Source organism: Neoarius graeffei, chromosome 1 (assembly GCF_027579695.1).
Source record: "Neoarius graeffei isolate fNeoGra1 chromosome 1, fNeoGra1.pri, whole genome shotgun sequence".
In the NCBI taxonomy this organism is placed as follows: domain Eukaryota; kingdom Metazoa; phylum Chordata; class Actinopteri; order Siluriformes; family Ariidae; genus Neoarius; species Neoarius graeffei.
In genome coordinates this window covers 12,180,450-12,200,463 of record NC_083569.1, presented here as the reverse complement: position 1 = coordinate 12,200,463, position 20,014 = coordinate 12,180,450, and the positions used below count along the sequence as shown (strand labels likewise).

The window sequence follows — 20,014 nt, the reverse complement described above, 5'->3', positions numbered from 1 at the left end:
AATAACTTGGATATAATTGTTTGAACTGATCTTGGAATTTGCAGTTGTTTAGAAATGACTCCAAGAGACATTCCGGAGTTGTGTATATCTGCGATCCTCTTTCTCAGATCTGCACTGAGCTCCTTGGACTTTCCCATTTTACTGTGTGTTGGTCAATTCAGTGAGTGCTGTAAGCAAACCCTTTTTATGAAGGCACAGAGAAGCTAACAGCTATAGTCAATTTTGATCACTAACAGGAAGTTAAGGGGCCTTGGCAAGATAAGAGACATTTTGGAAGTTTCAGCACCTCTGAATTAATAATCTAAGTGAGTGTATGTAAATTTTTGACCCTGTATGTATAATTTTGACCCAATGTTGATTTCATAAAACCCAGAGAAAACTAAAAATTGTGCACCAAATTCTCGTGCTTTTTTATTTTAAAGATGTATGCTATCCATTCTGCCACAGAAAAAGAAAAATTCAAAGAAATTACTGAAAGCCCAAATATTGCCATTACATTCATATCCAAGATGACATTCATGTCACTGTATGTAAACTTCTGACTACAATTGTACATATATAAATGGTTGGGTGTTCCAGTCAAAATGTTTCCTTTAATTGATATATATATTCCAAAAGGAAACCATTGAACACATTTTTTTCTCCTCAAAGTGTAATCTGAGATTGCTTTATGTCTGTTTATTAAGATTTCTTTCGGATTTCTTTTCAAGGACATAGTCATAGTGTTTCGGATGTTAATTTGTCAATAATGAGGAGAAGGATGAGAAATAGAGCTGTGCCATGGTTGAAATGTTATGGATACGGCTAGCTCGCTGGAGTGTCGCATCGACACACACACACACACACACCAGTGCACTCGAGCTCAACTCCAGTTTGATACTGATTTTATTTGACTGATTCAAACACCAGCTGGAAATCATGTAAACATGACTAATTGGCTGGACAGATGGATCCCCTTGAGAGTTTGTGTGTGTGTGTAGGACGACATCGGTCTGAAGATGCATAAACTAGAAAATACACCTTCTCACGTTTTGAAAAATTAAAATTCATGGGCTTTTGATGGACGTATACACACTTCCACACTCACCCACACACCCACCCACCCCACACACCCACAGTTAAAACGTTAAAGTGAAAATCTCTTTGTGCATGTTTATCACTGGGGACTGAATACATTTCCATAGTAATTATTCACGTTCAGATTTCATGCTGTTAGTAAACAATGTCATGATTAATTCCGTACCTGTCGAGGAAACGGTAATCTCAGGTTCAATCATCTCCTGTTTTTCCCCTTCCTTTTCTTGTTCTCCTTCACCGGAGAGTGATTTATGTGCTTTAAATTAGGATGAACATATGCTGAGAGGAACCTGTTCAAGTTGAACCAACAGATTTACAGGAAAAAAGCAATTTCAAACCCAAGAACCAAACATGTAATGCGAACAACGGCTGGGTTATAAAGCAAGTAACATTTTGGATATTTTCATGTTATGTGAGGGGGGAAAAAGAAGAAATATTAAAAACATTTTCTTGAATGCCACCTAGTTATTTCAGTAACATTTATTGCGCTTTCTACCAAGAGCCATTCGTTTTAAATCACATCACCTTGAACTGAGTTGTATTAGTCTTTAATAACTGATAAACTAGGAGACAAACCAGATCAGAAATCATCATATGTAATAAAATATCTAAATGTCCTCCAAACTATAGGGACATATTCAGATATGGTGGCTTATTTTTAAAAGTGTTGAAAATACTTTTATAGGGGAAAGTTCCTCATATTCAGAATCGGGTTACTCAGGTACTTCAGGTTATTATTATCATTATTATTATTAATTTATATTTGTGCAACACATTCAGATTATTAAAATACAACCAGTGCCGTGGTCACATCTCAGAGGACATCATGGAGCTATTCTTCTTGCTTTTGTTTTTCACTCTTCCTTGCACTGTCGCCTGTAATAATTATCTTTTGCATGATAAAAATCGATACAATTAAATCATAGCATTCACTTTAGTCTACAACATGAAGAAAAATAATTGAAAAGTCTAAGAAATAGAGAAGAACAATAAGCAGATATCTGCCATAGGCTATAATCAACACGGAGTTTAGGCATGACATCCATCTTTTTTCTTAATTATTGCCTGCTGGGAGCTTAAGCTATGAAGATTGCTAATGAAAATTAAATTCAATATTATTATTGATGGAGAGAATGCTTTTAGCTGTTTTCTTTCCAGGAGCCCTGCCAGCATAAGGACTGAGAAATAATACTTTTTTTTTCCTTTTTTTTTTTTTTGCCAGGTCAAAAAAACTTTTGGGCGGTTACAGAGAACCTCCCAAAGTGAGGCTTTTAATTGCTAATTTTCATATTTGTATTCCTGAGCATAATAATGAACACAACTGCAGAGTTGGTTTTGCTCATTGTAAATGTTCGAGCCAAGAAGTGCTTCAAAATGAAGTTAAAAACGTTTTTAAAAAAAGATCATAAGCAGAAACATCAAATATCTTCTGCTGTTGTAGTCCGTCTACCTCAACATGGACATTTTAAAATGCTTTTCCGTTGAGCACAAATGGTTGTTGAAGTTAGCGTAGCTTTCAGGTCAAACCAGTCCAGCCATTCTCCTCTGACATCTCATCAACGAGGCATGTTCACCTCCTAGAACTGTTGCTCACTGGATGTTTCATTGGTTTCTGAAATACTCAGACCAGCCCACCTATTCCCAACAACCGTACCAAGTCACGGAGATCCCATTTTCCCCATTCTGATGTTAACGAAAAATTAATTAAAAATCTTCATCCATGTCTGCATGATTTTATTTGCATAAATTACATGAATGAGTAGGAGTATAGGTGTTGGTATTAACATGGCTGGTGAGTGAGTGTGTGTGTGTGTTTGCAGGATTATAGCTTGGTTCACGAGCTTTCAGTCATCTCCCTGGTGCTGTAAAATGTTTATTCTGTCACTAAAATCTCTTTTTTTTATACATCACGTGTTGCAGACATTGTGGCTACATCAAAGCAAAGCAAGATCCCGATGAGGAGAAGATGCAGTTTCAACATGGCAGAGGTAAAACCCATTCCCTTGATGGACTGTAAAAACAAAAAAAACAAAAAACAAACAAAAAAAAAGTCGTATTTCGAGGCAACCTCGATGTTAAAAATATATAGGTGTTCCACTGACTGTCGTGGAATTTTGTGGCGTTTGGAGTTCTTTTTTAGGAAACCATTTGCAATTACGACTTGGTTATGTCTGAGCTTATAAAAGAAATGTAAAAATGTCATGTAAATGTCGACTAGTAGTATGTCAAGACGAGCTTTACCCTTCATCTAAGTGTATGAAAGCCTGATGTATTAATCACAGAAATGACAGCAGTTCCAAGGGAACTGCTGTTTAGGCATTTTAAAATAACCTTCATGACTGAAAAATTCATCAACACAGCGACATGTAAATGTAAGATGACTAATCGCTTGCCATCATTGCAGTCAAATTGCCAGGAAGTAGGACCTACATCCATCCACATACCTACGAGGATCCAAATCAAGCCATTCGCGATTTCGCTAAGGAAATCGACGCCTCCAACATCCGAATAGAGAGGGTCATTGGTGCTGGTGAGTCATATAAAACACTTGTGTGTGTCCAGTGTTTATATTTACATGTGTTCAGCAATTTTTATTTGTGTCGACACCCGTTGCCTCTGGCTATCATTGATAAGATGGTATCTGATTATTGAGCACAAAAATCTTTTAGCACAACTCGATGTACTTTCACACAACTCTGGATTATGGTCACAATCAGGCCTGGAATTTCGTCATTTTAGGGGCAAGGCCACTTGGCCTTTTGTGCTGTCAATTTTTTGAGGGCACGAAGGCCAAAAGCCAGGGCACCAAGGCCATAAAACAATGATTTTAAGTTCATGTTTATAATGAATTTAATTTAAGGACTAATGACTCTTCTGAGGAAGATTGGAGTCTCAGTCGAAACTATCAAGCAGGTAAAGAAACATCTCCTACACTATTATGTCTGAAGATAAGAAAATATTGAACACATCTAAACTTAGCAATCCATCACTCACTTCAAAAATTGTAAAACTTATTATGATCCTCCCATAATTTTTGTTCAATTGACACCGAATGTGCAAGAGCATCTTCAGACTGTACTACTACGCAGATTTTTGATTAATCAAAATTGAGCCTGGAGCACATCAAAATGTTTGACTGTAAATGGAACATATACTAGCATGCAGGCTACTGATTAACCCATAAGAGCCCAGACCCATTTCTCAATCAAGGAAAATTATTGAGGAAATAAAATGAACTTAATAGATGACAAAGAAAACATTTCTGACCTTTTATTTTTTTAAAATAGCACTTTTATGTCTCAAGATCTGAAATATTAAATTGCAAATTTGCAGAACACTGCAACACTATTACACTGTTAACCCGAAAGTTCATTCTGTGCAAACAGTTTGAGTAAATACCACTTTTAAAGATTAGTTTTATTGCATTACTTAAACAGTATGAGTATATGAAGAGTATATGAGACAGTCATTGGGTTACTAATTTTTGTAATTTAAACAAACTTAAACTATCATGTTTTACCTCAGGCCACAGTGCTGCCCTGTTGTGATTGGCTCAAAACTCAAGACAAGTTGAGTTGACGGCTACAGAGGAAGTTGCGCCGTTTTCTAATTTACACAGAGCAATTTAAGGTCTTTGCACTTTTGACAGCAAGCTAATTAGCATTTGTTACCGGCTACAGTCGGTACTCGGCACGTTAAAAGTGGGTCAGCGTTGTAACGACATAACATTACTGTACAAGCAATGCTTATTTAACGGTAACAAACTTAAGCCCTATATGTTGAAATTCCTATCTTATTCATTCGTTAATTTATCACACAGTCTTACCTCGGTCAACTTCTTCCCTCCTTCTGTGAAAATTCAACATCTCAGACGCGGATACAAGGGATGCGTTTGATTAAGTCTCCTGGTTGGCTGGTGATAGATTGGTGTCATTATAGCATGTCAGAGCGGTTCATGCCAGGCTCGAGTCCGATCCACCACTGATGAGTTGCCCAATAAGAATCCAGAATGTCATCAAAAGACGTATTTTTTTCTGAATAGACGCAGGTGATGTTAAAGCCTATTGGCAGTCACGAGGCAGACTACAAAACCGCAAAACTGCAGGGCATCAAGGCCACTGTGGCCTTACGGCAGATATTTTTTTCCAAGGGCACAAGGCCAAAATGAGAGGGCCCTCGTGAAATTCCTGCCCTGGTCACAATAATAAAAATAAATAAATACTCATCTTGATATAGGAAGGAGTTTATTATGATTGCTCAGGGACTTTCTGCTGCGGGGCGGCACGGTGGTGTAGTGGTTAGCGCTGTCGCCTCACAGCAAGAAGGTCCGGGTTCGAGCCCCGTGGCCGGCGAGGACCTTTCTGTGCGGAGTTTGCATGTTCTCCCCGTGTCCGCGTGGGTTTCCTCTGGGTGCTCCAGTTTCCCCCACAGTCCAAAGACATGCAGGTTAGGTTAACTGGTGACTCTAAATTGACCATAGGTGTGAATGTGAGTGTGAATGGTTGTCTGTGTCTATGTGTCAGCCCTGTGATGACCTGGCGACTTGTCCAGGGTGTACCCTGCCTTTCACCTGTAGTCAGCTGGGATAGGCTCCAGCTTGCCTGCGACCCTGTAGAACAGGATAAAGCGGCTAGAGAAGATGAGATGAGACTTTCTGCTGCTGTGCATGTTAAGGATCAGTTGTTGATCCCTGAAACATGGACTGAAAATCTAATTCTTTGATGTCTTTGGATATTTGTAGTTAAGCCATAACAAACCTTGAATTGTGGGCACCTTCACAGATAACTTCAGTCACTTCTGGTCACATCACAAATTCAGCTGACTGTCAATAATTACGCCTTTGCCAAATTAATTAACCAGGGGATTGTGTCTCTTGCCCTGCTTGACAACGTGTCAATCTATTCCTAAAAACTTACTCAAATTATTAAAAGGCCACTTGATATCACATATTACTGTTTTCATATGTATTTGACTAATAAAGCTACAAAGTCTTTACTCGAAAAAAAGACCAATTTCAATGAGAAAAATGAGAATCATGTCTCCTTCGTAACCAACAGTTGCGATATGTAAACAAACGAAAGAAACTTCCACTAAAGTATCCTAGAATGAATGACAATTAAATAAAAGTGCAATATAAATGTTCAGGAATGACAAAACAACCAAAATTAATATATCAGTTGTTTATAATATGGCAATCGTGACGCAAAAAGATGATGAAGAGATTACGTTAAGATGTAAGGGTTGTTTGATCAAAACAAATCTCGAAGCTCTGGCGAGTTTACAGGGAAATTCGCTTTGTTGCAGCGTATTTATATTTGATTTCAACATTTCTTTTTTTGTTCAATGCTATCAACCGCTAAAAAACATTATTTAACATGAAATTATCAACTCAATAAACCGCAAATACTCATTTGTAGATTGTGTGGAAAAAACGCAGTGCACAGATTACAAACCGTTCGCACAAGTCGAATAGATCAAGAACAGCTTGCACTTTATTTGAATAATAATAAAGTCTAATGAGTTTTTGCGTTGCTCTTTAAACCTGCTGTTGAAAAAGTTGTTGGGCCAATGGGATAGTTGGCAAAAATTTTCACTTCTCTAATCCTATTGTTTTCTTTTAATTGAGCACTCGGTGAACAGAAATGGATGTATCTACTATGATTTCCACCCTAGTGTGGAAATGCATCTAATAGCCATGGTCAACGCATGTGCAAAAAACATCAAAAGATTTTGTGCTAAATAACCGTAAACCGATAAGATGATGAGCTAAACATGCAAATTAGCTTGAATTACTTTAAAAATAAAAACACACACAAAAACAATGTTTTGCAATGACCATCTCAGTCTCCACAAATCCAAACGAACCAACCTAAGAATATTAAGGAGCATAAAATGTTCTGCAAGATCATCTATGGCTGTCTCCAACCTTTCTGTCCAGGCATTACAGGAAGCTACTTAGTACTGTTGCTTTCTCTCTGGGGGTAGGATCATAATGAATTACTTGTAAGGGTCCTGATCATTTTAGTAATATTAAATTGCACTGTTTTTTTTCTTCTTTTTATTAGCAAAAAAAAAATGTTTAAACAAAATGATGTAATGTCCCTGTCTGTTTTGGGACAAATCACCTATCAGTTATTACTTGGTGCCACTTTATATTTTACATTTTGCTCATTTTCATGAAGGGTGCCAATAGATCTGGAGGACACTGTATGTGTAGAAACTGCTTGGGAAATAATGTTACTGTTGAGTTAGCCATCCTTTTATATTTGCTGTTTTCTTGTCCATTAAATGTCCCCAAGGTGTTCTGTGAAGCCACTAAAGCTGAAAAAACTAAAATGAATTTTTATAGCTTGCTCAACACAGTGTCACTCTATTTCAAAGATTCAGAGCAAAACCTCTGCTGGGTATCAGGAATAGTAATTGACGTTGTATTTTCTGTTTTAATATTTAATAACATTTAGACAGACAAGCTGAAGCTATGATCCTCCCACCATGTTTCACGGATAAGGTCATGTCCTTTATAGCTTGAACAATCCCTTTTTAATCCAAACTTTTTCCATTCCATTGTTCTAGTAAAGGCTAGTTTGCACACACACACACACACACACACACACACACACAGTTATTTTGGATTTTCTCTAATCCACATAAGGTCAAAATTATACATACATTCACTTAAATATCTTAATAAGTGATGCTGAAGGTTCTACAATGTCTCTTAACTTGCCAAGGCCTATTAACTTCTCTTTAGTGATCATGATTGACTACAACTGGTACAGTAGCTTCTCTTTGCCAGCATAAAAAGGATTTGTTTGACAGCACTCATTGGATTGACCAATACTCAGAACCATGGGAAAGCCCAAGGAACTCAGTGAAGATCTAAGAAGGAGAATTGTAGATTTACACATGTTGGGAAGGTCTCTTGGAGCCATTGGAAGAAGACCCAAACGGTCACCCTCAGGTGATAGAAAATTGGTTAGGATGTTCAGGAACAACCCAGGAACCACCAAGGCTCAAGCCTGCCATGAACTGGAAATTGCTGGAACACCAGTGTCACTGTCCACAGTGAAGCGAGTTTTACATCGCCATGAGAGGGTGCTGACCAAGAAAGAAGCCCCTGCTCCAAAATCAACACCTTCAAGCTCAACTGAAATTTGCAGCTGCCCACATGGACAAGCCAAATGCCTTCTGAAGAAACATTTTATGGTCAGACAAGATAAATATTGAGCTATTTGGCCACAATGACAAGAGATATGTTTGGAGGAGTAAAGCATGGTGGTGGTAGCATCATGTTCTGGGGCTGTTTTGCTGCCAGTGGTACTGGTGCATTGCACAAAGTGGATGGAATAATGAAGAAGGACTACTTTCAAATTCTTCAACTTCAACCGGAGCTCTTATTTTATTTCTTTTTCTATTTTTTTTCTTTTCTGTGTGTTTGTGTAGTTTGGTGTTTGTTTGAGTGTTTTGTCCGCCGGTTGTGGTGTAGCTCCGGACCCAGTTTGGGGCATCGGTTCCCTCCAGGCCTTGGTTCGCCGTGGGCGATGCCTGCGCTCCCAGCTGTGGACTGCAGTGAGCCTGTTGCTCAATTTACATCGTGGTTGTCCAGTGCTCTGTGCTTTAACGCTTGGCGTGATGTTCCGAGCAATGTTGCTCGGTGGCGTCGCGGCGGCTGTGCAGGCGGTTTGGGACACACCAGCGCTCTGTGTGGCGGAGCTTCTCTGCTCGCTGTGTGGATCCACGGCATGGTGTTCGAGCGATGTTGCTGACGGCGTCACGGCGGCGGCGGTGCTGGAGATGTGGGACTTGTTTTCGTGCGCCTTTTGGTGGGACTGTGGCTGCTACACCACGGGAATTCCATCCTGACCCCTACTTGGTGGACTTTTTACTTTTTATTATATTTTTATTTATTTATTTATTTTTCTTTCCTTGTCTATAATTGTAAAGCGTCCTTGGGTTTTTTGAAAGGCGCTATATAAATTTAACTTATTATTATTATGATTATTATTAACTTCACCTCAAATCAACAGCTAGATGGTTGATACTTGGACACAATTGGGTGTTCCAACAGGACAATGATCCCAAACACACATCAAAACTGGTTTTGGAATGGATAAAGCAGGCTAACATTAAGCTTCTGGAATGGCCTTCCCAAAGCCTCGACCTCGACCCTGCTGAAAATTTGTGGACTACTCTTATAAGCCAGGTCCGTGCCAGGAAATCAATCAATTTAAATTAATTCTACCAATTCTGCCAAGAAGAGCAGGCAAATATCAAGCCAAAATTATGCCAGAAGCTTGTCGATGGTTACCAAAAGCGTCTGGTCAAGGTGCAACTTGCTAAGGGACATTTAACCAAATGTTAGTGGGGGTGTATGTATATATGGTATACTAGTGCATCTCAAAAAATTAGAATATTGTGAAAAAGTTCAATATTTTCCATCAGTTATTTAAGAAAGTGAAAGTTATATTATAGACTCATTACACATAAACTAAAATGTTTCAAGCATTTTTCTATTTTAATTTTAATCAGTATGGCATACAGTACAAAAACATAAAAAAAAACCCATCTCAAAATATTAGAATATTTCATTTCAAGTTTGAGTAAAACAGTATGAACACAGTGTATCTCTCGGTCTAGTTCAGTACACAACCACAATCATGGGGAAGACTGCTGACTTGACTGTTGTCCAGAAGATGATCACTGATGCACTCCACAAGGAGGGTAAGCCACAAAAGGTCATTGCTGAAAAGGCTGGCTGGAAAAGGTGCACAAGCAACAGGGATGGCTGCAGTCTTGAGAGGATTGTCAAGAAAAGTTGATTCAAGAACTTGGGAGAGCTTCACAAGGAGTGGACTGAGGCTGGTGTCAGTGTATCAAGACCCATCACGAACAGACATCTTCAAGAAAGGGGATACAACTTTCACATTCCTAATATCAAGCTACTCCTGAGCCAGAGACGATGTCAGAAGTGTCTTATCTGGGCTAAGGAGAGAAAGAAATGGACTGTTGCTCAGTGGTCCAAAGTCCTCTTTTCAGATGAAAGTACATTTTGCATTTAATTTGGAAATCATGGTTCTAGAGTCTGGAGGAAGAGTGGAGAGGCACAGAATCCAAGGTGTTTTAAGCCCAGTGTGAAGTTTCCACAGTCTGTGATGATTTGGGGTGCCATGTCATCTGCTGGTGTTGGTCCACTGTATTTTATCAAGTCCAAAGTCAACACAACCATCTACCAGGAGATTTTAGGGCACTTCATGCTTCTATCTTCCATTCGAGCTTTTTGGAGATGCTGATTTCCTTTTCCAGCAGGACTTAGCACCTACCCACAGTGCCAAAACTACTACCAAATGGTTTGCTGACCATGATATTACTGTTTGATTGACCAGCCAACTTGCCTGACCTGAACCCCATAGAGAATCTATGGGGTATTGTCAAGAGGAAGATGAGAAACACCCAACCCAAAAATACAGATACGCTGAAGGCCACTATCAAAGCAACCTGGGCTTCAATAACACCTCAGCAGTGCCACAGACTGATCACCTCCATGCCACACCGCATTGAAACATTAATTCATGGTAAAGGAGCCCCAACCAAGTATTGAGTGTATAAATGAATATACTTTTCAGAAGTTGGACATTTTCTGTATTGTAAATCCTTTTTTTGATTGATCTTAGGGAATATTCTAATAATTTGAGATACTGGATTTCTGATTTTCATGAGCTATAAGCCATAATCATCAAAATTAAAACAAAAAAGGCTTTAAATATTTCACTTTACATGTAATTAATATAGAACATATGAAAGTTTACCTTTTTGAATTAAATTATGAAAAAAAAGGAACTTTTTCATGGTATTCTAATTTTTTGAGATGCACTATGGCTGCCCACTTCTCTGTGTGTGTGTGTGTGTGTGTGTGTGTGCGCGCGCATGCTCATTGCTCGTGTGTGTGCACGTGTGTTCACTGCTTCAGATGGGTTAAATGCAGAGAGAAAATTTCACAAGTGTGTGATAAATAAAGTTGTGCTTTCTTTCTTTCTTTTCTTTCTTTAGAATTTTCTATATTTCTGCATAAATATGACCTAAAACATGATCAGATTTTCACACAAGTCCTAAAAGTAGATAAAGAGAACCCAGTTAAACAAATGAGACAAAAATATTATACTTGGTCATTTATTTATTGAGGAAAATGATCCAATATTACATATCTGTGAGTGGCAAAAATATGTGAACCTTTGCTTTCAGTATCTGGTGTGACCCCCTTGTGCAGCAATAACTGCAACTAAACGTTTCCGATAACTGTTGACCAGTCCTGCACACCGGCTTGGAGGAATTTTAGCCCATTCCTCCATACAGAACATGAACTGCTCACTTCAGGTCCTTCCACAACATTTTGATTGGCTTAAGGTCAGGACTTTGACTTAGCCATTCCAAAACATGAGCTTTATTCTTCTTTAACCATTCTTTGGTAGAACGACTTGTGTGCTTAGGGTTGTTATCTTGCTGCATGACCCACCTTCTCTTGAGATTCAGTTCATGGACAGATGTCCTGACATTTTCCTTTAGAATTTGCTGGTATAATTCAGAATTCATTGTTCCATCAATGATGGCAAGCTGTCCTGGCCCAGATGCAGCAAAATGGGCTGAAACCATGATACTACCACCACCATGTTTCACAGATAGGATAAGGTTCTTATGCTGGAATGCAGTGTTTTCCTTTCTCCAAACATAACACTTCTCATTTCAACCAAAGAGTTCTATTTTGGTCTCATCCATCCACAGAACATTTTTCCAATAGCCTTCTGGCTTGTCCATGTGATCTTTAGCAAACTGCAGATGAGCAGCAATGTTCTTTTTGGAGAGCAGTGGCTTTCTCCTTGCAACCCTGCCATGCACACCATTGCTGTTCAGTGTTCTCCTGATGGTGGACTCATGAACATTAATATTAGCCAATGTGAGAGAGGCCTTCAGTTGCTTAGAAGTTACCCTGGATGTCTTGTATGATCTCGCCAACTATTACACACCTTGCTTTTGGAGTGATCTTTGTTGGTTGACCACTCCTGGGGAGGGTAACAATGGTCTTGAATTTTGTCCATTTGTATATAATCTGTCTGACTGTGGATTGGTGGAGTCCAAACTCTTCAGAGATGGTTTTGTAACCTTTTCCAGCCTGATGAGCATCAACAACACTTTTTCTGAGCTCCTCAGAAATCTCCTTTGTTCGTGCCATGATACACTTCCACAAACATGTGTTGTGAAGATCAGACTTTAATAGATCCCTGTTCTTTAAATAAAACAGGGTGCCCACTCACACCTGATTGTCATCCCATTGATTGAAAACACCTGACTCTAATTTCACCTTCAAATTAACTGCTAATCCTAGAGGTTCACATACTTTTGCCACTCACAGATATGTAATATTGGATCATTTTCCTCAATAAATAAATGACCAAGTATAATATTTTTGTCTCATTTATTTAACTGGGTTCTCTTTATCTACTTTTAGGACTTGTGTGAAAATCTGATCATGTTTTAGATAATATTTATGCAGAAATATAGAAAATTCTAAAGGGTTCACAAACTTTCAAGCACCATTGTCGAACTGAAAATGATACATTTTTCACCCGGTTTTGCCCATGTATCAATCAAATCAACATATTTTTAGCGTTCGGACCCTTCACGTGTCATTGTTTACACTGATTTGGATAATTTAGGGAATTTCCGTATCCTTATGTTAGTTGCGCTATGATTGGCCGGGAGCTGACTTGATTCATGCTCTCAGCCAATCACAGCACATGTTAAATGCATTGCTCAGAAATGTGCAGTAGTGATGCGTAGTCGTCTTCCTGGAAGCAAACTGTCTTCATCAGTTGTGTTCCAGACCTGAAACTTTCAATTTCTCTCACAAACTAGTGTCAGGTGTGAAGTGAAGACAAACCATGGATTGTGAATGATGGAGTCTCCACCTAAAAAGAGGAGGCTATGTGAACAGCAGTTTCTAGCTGAATACACAGCTGAGTACTGTACAGTCAAAGCTGGACAATCACCACGCCTACTGTACTCTGTAGATGTGATTTCACCATGCGACATGGGGGCAGGAGCGATGTGAACCGCCACACGAAAACCACCAAACACAATCACTACAAATCAGCTGTCGAGACAACAAATCATTGAAGTAACTTCTGCAGCATCTCATCTCATTATCTCTAGCTGCTTTATCCTGTTCTACAGGGTCGCAGGCAAGCTGGAGCCTATCCCAGCTGACTACGGGCGAAAGGCGGGGTACACCCTGGACAAGTCACCAGGTCATCACAGGGCTGACACATAGACAACCATTCACACTCACATTCACACCTACAGTCAATTTAGAGTCACCAGTTAACCTAACCTTTGGACTGTGGGGGAAACCGGAGCACCTGGAGGAAACCCACGCGGACACAGGGAGAACATGCAAACTCCACACAGAAAGGCCCTCGTCGGCCACGGGGCTCAAACCCAGATCTTCTTGCTGTGAGGAGACAGCGCTAACCACTACACCACCGTGCCGCCCCTTCTGAAGCATATTCAGTTTATGTAGTGAAAATTCATTATGTCTGATTATTATAACTATTCTTTAAGTTCGTTTCTTAAGACACGTATTTTTTAGGATGTTACCTCGTTTGTTGACAGTTTCAGCGAACACTTCCACCTTCTTCAAAACAGTCACCAGATGTCGAGTGGTGACGTGCCTTATCAGCTGATGTACTCTATGGAGGCGTGAACGTCCCGCCCAATTTGACAGGTAGTCCACGCCTCCATACATAAAAGGAGTTACAGAACGCATCCAACGATCTATGAGGAAATACCACATCAACACCCTGGTCAAACCATACAAGAACCTCCGACATGTGCTAGTTCACGCCAAAGACAAAATACAACTGGACAATAAATGCAATGTCATATATGAAATCCCTTGCCGTTCACATCACACATCACACACATCACATTATCTCTAGCCGCTTTATCCTTCTACAGGGTCGCAGGCAAGCTGGAGCCTATCCCAGCTGACTACGGGCGAAAGGCGGGGTACACCCTGGACAAGTCGCCAGGTCATCACAGGGCTGACACATAGACACAGACAACCATTCACACTCACATTCACACCTACGGTCAATTTAGAGTCACCAGTTAACCTAACCTGCATGTCTTTGGACTGTGGGGGAAACCGGAGCACCCGGAGGAAACCCACGCGGACACGGGGAGAACATGCAAACTCCGCACAGAAAGGCCCTCGCCGGCCCCGGGGCTCGAACCCAGGACCTTCTTGCTGTGAGGCGACAGTGCTAACCACTACACCACCGTGCCGCCCCCCCCTTGCCGTTCATGCAATAAAATCTATATTGGTGAAACGGGCAGATGCTTCCACACTCGCAGGAAAGAACACCAATTAGAATGTGAAAAAGAAACAACAAGAACACTCACAAGATCCAAAAAAGAAAAAGCAAACCAAGAAAACTTAAAATCAGCCATTTCAGACCACTGCAAATGGCAAAATCATATTATGAATTGGGAAGAGGCCAGAGTCATTCGCGCTGAAGAGAATAGATACCAGCGTTGGATTTTGGAGGCAGTGGAGATACGTAAGTGGGCGCAGAGGACTATGAACCGGGATGAGGGAGCGTACGCTCTGTCTCACACCTGGAGCGCAGTCCTGGGGCAGCGACCTGACAGCAGGAGGTGTGGACTACCTGTCAAATTGGGCGGGACGTTCACGCCTCCATAGAGTACATCAGCTGACGAGGCACATCACCACTCGACATCTGGTGACTGTTTTGAAGAAGGCGTAAGTGTTCGCCGAAACTGTCAACAAACGAGGTAACATCCTAAAAAATACGTGTCTTAAGAAACGAACTTAAAGAATACATATTCAGTTTAATTAAATGTTGGATGGATGGGCATCTTTCATCCATCCGTTATCCGTAATCGCTTGTCCTAAACTTAACCCTCTTAGCTAGCCAAACTTTTTCCCCAGAGAGTTTGGAAAATTGAGCTTATACTGTACAATAAACCCTGCATTTATTTTCCTCAAAGAGTAGCTCAAAATGGCTGAGACTGCATCTCTGAGCAACCTGAAATTTGGTTTCTGGGGGCCTCAGCGGAAACCCCCGTCTTAATAGGATACCTTGCATTGCTCGGAGATGCTATTCTTTTTCATTTCTCAATGTTGGCATCGCTGCAGATATATAGAATTCAGCTAGCATGACATTGAACTCATCTTTGACTCATTCAGTATCATGCTAGCTGAATGGAATATATCTGATATACCACTCAATGCCAGCCAATATTATTTAAATATTTAATTCTCATGTACAGTTGTGGTCAGAAGTTTACAAACGGTGACATCAATGTCATCTTGGGTATGAATGTCATGGCAATATTTGGGCTTTCAGTAATTTCTTTGAACTGTTTTTTTTTTTTTTTTCCTGTGGCAGAATGATTGTACAGCATACATCTTTAATTTAAAAAAAAAAAAAAAACAGTAGAATCTGGTGCACAAGTTTTTATTTTATTTGGGTTTTCTGAAATCAGCACAGTGTCAAAATTATACAAACCTGTACAGGGTCAAAAATATATACAGCACGTCTCTTCACAAGACTCACTTTGACCAGACATTTTTGTTTCCCATGAACAAGCTTCTGGCAGAATTCTGGTTGGATATTTCATGACTCTTCATGGTAGAATTAGTAGAGTTCAATTATGTATTTATTTATTTTTTCTTGGCATGGACTTGACTTATAAGCATGGTCCATATATTTTCAAAAGGGTTGAAGTCAGGACTTGTTTTAAGCTTAATGTTAGCCTGCTTTATCCTCCACAACTAGCTCTGATGCATGTTTGGGTTCGTTGTCCTGTTGTACATAGTAAGTCCCAAGTCGTATTCAAGTTTCTGATGGTTTATGCTGAAGAATTCTGAGGTAGTCCTCCTTCATTATTCCACCCACTTTGTGCAATGAACCAGTTCCACTGGCAGCAAAACAGCCCCAGAGCATGATGCTGCTACCACCACCATGACACCACCAGCTGGTACAGTGTCCCTCTGTAGATGGTGGTCATTGTGGTCAAACAACTCAATCTTTGTCTCATCTGACCATACAGCTTTCCTCCAGAAGGCCTTTTCTTTGTCCATGTGCAGCTTCAAACTTTAGTTAAGCTTGAAGGTGTCAATTTTGGAGCAGGGGGTTATTTCTTGGATGGTAGCCTCTTAGTCCATGGTGATCTGAACTGTAGACAGTCAGTATGTTTACATGCACATCCAAATCGAGCTGCTGTCGGTAATCGAGCTAAGGGTCCCAGCAGGGGTGCCAGAGAAATCCAATCCTACATGTACGCAAGGAAATCGAGCTATTGTGTGAGGTGCATTGTGCACCCGAGCCACAGGTGGCGCTACATGCCCCATCGTCTTGGTACACTTCCGGTTGTCGTCATGAAGAAGAGTTATTCAAGTGGATAAACAAAGTTATCAGTTCCGTGTTCACAAGAAGAGTGTTTGTAGTTTGTATGTATGAACAGAAGTGTTCCTAATAAAATGGCCACTAAGTTGAAGTTGGTCTGTAATGGTTAACATGCTAATAACTTACCAACTAATTAGACTGAATAGACTGTTGCCTTAAAAATTATATATATATATATATATATATATATATATATATCTCATCTCATCTCATTATCTGTAGCCGCTTTATCCTGTTCTACAGGGTCGCAGGCAAGCTGGAGCCCATCCCAGCTGACTATGGGCGAAAGGCGGGGTACACCCTGGACAAGTCGCCAGGTCATCACAGGGCTGACACATAGACACAGACAACCATTCACACTCTCATTCATACCTACGGTCAATTTTAGAGTCACCAGTTAACCTAACCTGCATGTCTTTGGACTGTGGGGAAACCGGAGCACCTGGAGGAAACCCACGTGGACACAGGGAGAACATGCAAACTCCGCACAGAAAGGCCCTCGCCAGCCACGGGGCTTGAACCCAGACCTTCTTATTGTGAGGCGACAGCGCTAACCACTACACCACCGTGCCGCCCCATATATATATATATATATATATATATATATATATATATATATATATATAAAAATATAATTTTTTTTCCTTTTATGAGCAACTATTATTAGGCCACTCAGTAGCCTATGGAGTTCATTCAATCCAAATGTTTGTATTGAGAGAAATTGCATGCATCACTGTATCAGTATGGATTTATAACATTCTGTATGCACATTATGGATACTCCAGAGCCCTCCAGCAAACATCATCAATAATCAGGATTACAAAATGTATTCCTGTTTCCTCCATTTATTGACTTATTGTATGTGATCAAATGTATGCCTTGACGAATAACTACACTAGTTTTTTTGATACAATTACATGGTGCACTGCAAGAAATCCACTAAGTGTTTTTGGTTTCTTTTAGGCATCACACATTTATTAGAAAACACAGCAAATGTTCAAATATTCAAGTTAAATACTTAGCAACAGTATCAATAAATCCACACATGAACAATAGCAATGATATCTCTGACCACAGCTAATGTGCAAAATATTAAAGTTAAATACTTATCAATATCAACAAATCCATACATGAACAATGGCAAAACACCTAGACTTAATTATACAATAAAGATGCCTATGAAAAAAGGTGATTTTTTTTTTCACACACAGTGTGATATCCGGACTTCATAATTCATCACACCTGCTCCTGCTTCGCAACTTCTAGAATGTTCACCTCTGCTGCGCACATAGAAAAACTGCCAGCTGCTCTAAGCTGCGCTAATGGAGCACTTGCATGTGACGTCACAGCCAATCCAGATTGTGACAGACGCCATCTTGTCGGTCAAACGCCATATTCCGCCTTCTACTTCTACTTCTGGTTCTACTTCTGCTTTTACTTCTACCTTTTCTTCTGGAAAACCCTACTATATACAATTCTACTACAACGGCTGCGGCTACAAGCTCTCCCTACCTGTGCACGTTTGTTATGTTTTTTGTGTGTATTTTTGCATGTTGTTCGTCTGTACCGGACTTCAATATCCACTACAACCGTATGGACTTACTGGACATGGGTTTCCAGCAGAAAATGACGGTTTGTAGCGATTTCCATCGCATGCACAACATTCCGGACGAGATAGCGAGACCAGTGGGGTCTCCGTGGATTGTTATCGGAAGCAAAGCGAAGGAGGCGGCGCCGGGAACGGAAGCAAAAGCGAGGCTGCAGAGCCGGCCTGTTGACTAAGCTCAGAAAACAGCCACTCAAACCTCCACTGCTAAGCCTCTACCTCTCCAACGCCAGATCCATGTAAACAAGACGGATGATTTGGAATTACAGCTGGAATTACCTTATTCTATTCTATAATCAGCTGGTCAGTGCAACTTACCCATCCAATGAGGATTCTTGTTTACAAGATGCCACATCTGAGTCGCTGACAAATCCTGAATTTCTGTAAAGATAACTGTCCAGAGATTTATAGGCACGCAGTGCTTCACCACTGAACAGCGAGGGAAAGTTAATGAGGTAATTATACACGTCCGGGTATTCCGCTGGCAGTTCAAAATCCGGTCGTGAAAACTATGTCCGGTAAGCCATAAGGGTCACTAATCTGTAGATCGTTTATTTTAGACATATATCTAGTTATCTGTTCATTAGAAAAATGAGCCGTGTAGTCCGTCGGTTGAAATTGATCCATTCTGTACATGAGTGCAGCAGTATTCAGCGGTGTTTTTGACCGACAAGATGGCGGTTGTGTACTTTCCGGTCACGTGACTGCAAGATCTCTATAGCGGTGCTGTGCATACACGGAGCTACACATAATAGCTCTGTGCATGCACGGAGCTACACATTTCACGTGTCCCGCGCCCAGAATCAGACTGTACCATTAGTAAAAAGGGTGGAGGGGTGAAATGACAATATCATAAATAATTCAAGAAAAATGTTATAGCAAATCATAACCATGTATAATTTGCATATTTTAACAGATGAAATGAAATATTTTATTTCAAAAACTTACACAAGGCAATACTATTAAAATAATATTAATATCCCTCACAGGCCCCCCTGTCAGTGCCAGGCCCTTAGAATCGTCCTAATTTCCCCCCCTAGTGGCGCCCCTGGGTGTGTACATGCCCAGACACAAGTGTTCCTAATAAAGTGGCGGCTAAGGTGAAGTGTCATGCCGAGGCTGTTTTTTTTTTTCGACCGAGGCTGTTGTGTTTCCCGCTTGTGGTCTCGTCACTCGTCACTTCCAGAAGGGGCAGTGCTGAAGTAAGTAGCTCGACTACGTAGCTCGATAGGGTTTACATGCACTAAGTAGCTCAGCAAAAATCGCGTAATCTAGGTCGTGTAGCTCGATTACGAGAAATCAAGTTCGGTTCAATTTCAGCCTAGCTAAGGTGGTTCCATGCCATTTAGAACTTCGATTTCAGTTGAGCAACGGCAGAAATTCGATTTTCTCCATGTGCATGTAAACGCACTCAGTGACCCTTCAGCTTCCAGTTCATGGCAGGGCTGTGCCATGGTGGTTCCCAGGTTGTTCCTGACCACCCAAACCAATTTCCTTTCAGCTGTGGGTGACAGTTTGGATTTTCTTGAAGCAAAGTGGCTTGGCAAAGTGACTACACCTCGTAATAATTTCGACACAATTGTTTGAACTGATCTCGGAATTTGCAGTTGTTTAGAAATGGCTCCAAGAGACATTCCAGAGTTGTGTATATCTGCGATCCTCTTTCTCAGATCTGCACTGAGCTCCTAGGACTTTCCCATTTTACTGTGTGTTGGTCAATTCAATGAGTGCTGCAAACAAACTCTTTTTATGAAGGCACAGAGAAGCTAACGGCTGTAGTCAATCATGATCACTAACAGGAAGTTAAGAGGCCTTGGCAAGATAGACATTTTGGAAGTTTCAGCAC

The 20,014-nt window shown here is 40.4% G+C and overlaps 1 protein-coding gene across 1 annotated transcript in view; it reads left to right on the top strand.

Moving 5' to 3' along the window:
• epha4b (eph receptor A4b) overlaps positions 1-20,014 on the top strand; it is a 287,524-nt gene that overhangs the window by 199,636 nt on the left and 67,874 nt on the right. Inside the window, exons 9-10 of the mRNA XM_060929623.1 lie at positions 2,998-3,065; positions 3,482-3,607. Coding sequence (XP_060785606.1) covers positions 2,998-3,065; positions 3,482-3,607 — 194 coding nt within the window. The remainder of the gene's footprint in view (positions 1-2,997; positions 3,066-3,481; positions 3,608-20,014) is intronic.